The sequence below is a fragment of the Bison bison genome, unplaced genomic scaffold (assembly GCF_000754665.1).
Source record: "Bison bison bison isolate TAMUID 2011002044 unplaced genomic scaffold, Bison_UMD1.0 scf7180017864239, whole genome shotgun sequence".
NCBI lineage: Eukaryota > Metazoa > Chordata > Mammalia > Artiodactyla > Bovidae > Bison > Bison bison.
The window spans coordinates 7055602-7059370 of NW_011494811.1; the positions used below are offsets into that span (position 1 = coordinate 7055602).

Below are 3769 nucleotides of genomic sequence, written 5' to 3' on the forward strand. Positions count from 1 at the left end.
GAGGTCGCGGTCCCCACCCTCATACTGAATCGGAGAGTCTGGGTGGCGCCCCTGACTTCTTTTCAAGTCTTCTCTGGCGAATCTGATGCTTGGCCAAGGTTGAAACCCAGCCCGCTGTTTCAGACCCGCGTAGCTGGAGCGCCATGTTGGCTCCCTCAGGGTCCGGGTAACCCCCAGACAGCCATTGCAGGGAGGGTGGTCAGCTTTGCAAGTCTAGGTTTTATCAGATGCCCACACACAGATCTGGGGTTGGAGAAAGGACAAGGGCCTTGCAGAACTGTGTGGCCTTGTGACCTCAAGGGCGGACACTCTTGGAAGGCAACTGGGATGTTTAGAAGGACGAGTTCTGCAAGTTTCTGATTGGTTCCAGAATCGTCCCACAGATACTAAAGTCCGCAAGTGCTGAAGTCCGTTATAAAAAAACAAAGTAGTGTTTATGTATAACCGAAGCACATACTCCTGTGTAAATTACATCATCTGTAGATTACTGATACCGTGTAAATGCTATATAAATAGGTGCTGGTATGCTTCAAATTCAAATTTTGCCTTTGGGCACTTAATGGAACTTTTAAAATTTTTGACCAGGCTTGGCTGACAGAGCAAGTGGAACCCAAAGATACTAGAGGGCCAACTATATAATAACCTAAAAAATGTAAGGACCTCTGAAGGCATACTGTTACGTTATGTTCCATGTGAACAACAGATGAAGAGAAAAATATGTTCCCTGAAAATTATGGGTAGTGAAAGTTTTGTGTTTATAATGCCAAATAGATATTGACTGCAACTGTCTGGTTTGCTGAGAAAGATGACATAAACCCCGAATTGCAGATTGAGAAATAGAATTTGAAGGATAATTTTCAAAACTGCATAGCTGTTGCTGGAATAGGGACCAAACCTGATTGTTTAAAATATGTTGCCTTTGCCACTTTAACAGCCTGGTTTTCAACTATGATATCTCTGTGTGACCTGTACAATTCATTCACTGAGCAAATAGTTATTGAGTGGCTACTGTGTCAACAACAGAGAGACACTGCTCTAGGTGATAGGGATACCACGGTGAACCAATTAATTCCCCACCCCCCACCCCCACTTCCCAGCTAATATTCTGGGAGTCAATGGTCAAAGAAATATGTACTCTAATTTTAGATATTAAGAAATACCATGTTTTGCCAATAGACAAGCTAAGAGGATACGGAATGGTGGTGGGAGGCAGGAGGATGCTGTTTTAGAAATGTGTTAAGAGGAAATTCCTTCTGGGGAATCTGAGGTGCGGAAACCTGAATGAAGAGAGGAAGTTAGGGTATAAGAGAAAAAACCAAGGATTTGGTTTGAGCAGCTGAAAAGGTGAAATTCCATTACTGAGCTAAAATAAGTTTTTAGATGCATCTTAGATGTCTGATATTTATATAAATGAGATCTGCGATATTTGAATCCATGAAATTGGAAGTGTGCCCAAGACAGGAATGAGTGTAGGTAGAGAGATGACTGTAGACTGATACCTAGGACACTTCAGTGTTTAGAATTCAAGGAGATATGAAGGGAAACCAGGAAGGAATACTGAAAAGAGTCCAGCGTGTTATGAGAAAAACTTTGAGAGCATGCAGCCTTAGAAGACAAGAAAGTGTTTCACAGGAAAAGAGGTAACTAATTCTTCCAAATATATTGCAGGTTGGTCAAATGAGATAAAGACTGAGAATGGATCATTTTACAGAGAATAAAAAGAAAAAATATTTTTCTTCAAATGCTGTTAATGGCAGTTGCTTGAAAAAAATGTGTATCCTTTCTGCAGAAGTACCATTTTTACAAAAATACTGAGGGTTATTTGAGAATATCTATCAAAACTTTAATGTGGGCTTTCTTTGATCTTGTAAGTCCACTTCTAGAAATTTACCCTAGAGTAATAAGTACGTGTATACACAAAGATATATGTATAAGAGTGTTCCTCACAGCATCAGTGTCAATAGCAAAAAGCAAATCTCCATCAGGATGGATGAAGTTGTTAAGCAATGGATATACATCTATAGATGCTGTGTAAGATAGCTTTCATAAATTATTAAATCATCAAGGCAGGTTATCCAGTAAAATGTGTAATATGATTTCTATTAATATATTCAAAGTAGACTGTCTCTGATTACGTTACCAAAAATGACCCCTCACTTAGCTACTTGTTACTATCACAATAGCCTATTTTATTCACAGCACTTATCACTATCTAAAATGATTTCATTTATTTAGTTCGCTATCTTTTCTTTTTCCACCAGAATTTTAGCTTTATTAGAAATTCCCTGTCTTGTTCATGGTTATGTTTCTGCTGCTTAGGGATGTAATTTTTAAAATCTAGTTTTAGAGGAAAAAAAGGATATTTCTAATTTTCCTGGTTTAGTTATTAACTCTTACTCTCATACTTATTAATACTACTTATTTTAGCCCTACCTCATTTTTATTCACACTAGGATTACCTGTGTAGATTTTTAAAAATATTTATGCTTAGACCCCACTGTAGACCAATTAAGTCAGAACTTGGGGTAGTGTCAGAGTATCAGTATTTTTTGAAGTTGTCTTTGAGATTTTAATGGGTGGACAGGGCTGAGAACCACTAGATTAGATGATATTTGAAATATAAATATAGTGATTCTAATATCAAGAACACATAATAGGGACATGCTTTCTTAGAATACCAGTTTTTCAAACAAGTCATGTTTTGCTTTTACTGTGTTCCATAGTAGATGGAGTCATCATTTTTCTCCTCCTTTCAAAGTACTTCTTTGTTTATTAGGTGTAGGTGTTTGACCTATTCCAAGAATTTCACAAAAGAAAGACCCAAAATATGAATTTCACCTTTGCTGGAATATTTACTTTTGGTGGGATTACTTTCCTAAGAGTTTGCTAAGTTCTCTCATGCTTGATGAAGCCACTTTATGTTTTTCACTTCATTAATTAGGAAAATAAAGACTCACAGGCCTTACTTTATCACTTTAGAAGGTCCCTTTGCTATTCGCTTGACCTCTGTGATGCGTTGACCTAGCAACAGCTCCTTTGATGTACAAACATTCTTTTGGCAAATAGTGCAGGGCAGTCCCTCATATTGAACGATTCAGATTTCTTCTGGGAGCTGAACTTGGAATTGGAATTTTCTCTTGTGCCTGATATGGTAAACATTTATGGTTTTTACTTTCTACTAAATGAAGCATAGCATACTGTATTTTTCTAATGTGAATATTGATAAATCTTATGAATGTTGTGAAAGAATTCAGTAGTTATGTACAGACCTAAAATCATAGAATAATTGTGTCATATGGCTGTATTTTATTTTTAATTTGAGACTTCTATTATATTTTTATTATATTTTTGTAAGGTAAATTTGGAAGAACAGTATTATCACTTATATGAGTTAACTTTGTATTTAAGAGTGGTGTTTTGTTTTTTTCCTGTTGGGTTCTTTAGTTGTTCAAACTGTGTTTTGGGGGCCTAGTATGTTCAAGCTGGTTTTAGAAAAGGCAGAGGAACCAGAGATCAAATTGCCAACATCCGCTGGATTATGGAAAAAGCAAGAGAGTTCCAGAAAAACATCTATTTCTGCTTTATTGACTATGCCAAAGCCTTTGACTATGTGGATCATAATAAACTGTGGAAAATTCTGAAAGAGATGGGAATACCAGACCACCTGACCTGCCTCTTGAGAAATCTATAGGCAGGTCAGGAAGCAACAATTAGAACTGGACATGGAACAACAGACTGGTTCCAAATAGGAAAAGGAGTACGTCAAGGC

The 3769-nt window shown here is 37.2% G+C and overlaps 1 protein-coding gene across 14 annotated transcripts in view; it reads left to right on the plus strand.

Annotated features, from left to right (window-relative positions):
• Positions 1–3769, plus strand: part of LOC104993485 (coiled-coil domain-containing protein 170-like) — a 39107-nt gene that overhangs the window by 321 nt on the left and 35017 nt on the right. For 8 of the 14 annotated variants that reach the window (XM_010846783.1, XM_010846782.1, XM_010846785.1 and 5 more), the window contains exon 2: positions 586–1640. The exons of 3 other annotated variants lie outside the window; for them this stretch is intronic. In XM_010846783.1, coding sequence (XP_010845085.1) covers positions 1534–1640 — 107 coding nt within the window. In that variant the 5' untranslated portion in view covers positions 586–1533. Of the gene's footprint in view, positions 1–585; positions 1641–3769 lie in introns of those variants that run through there. 3 more of the 14 variants (XM_010846784.1, XM_010846790.1, XM_010846792.1) reach the window with 3 other exon arrangements.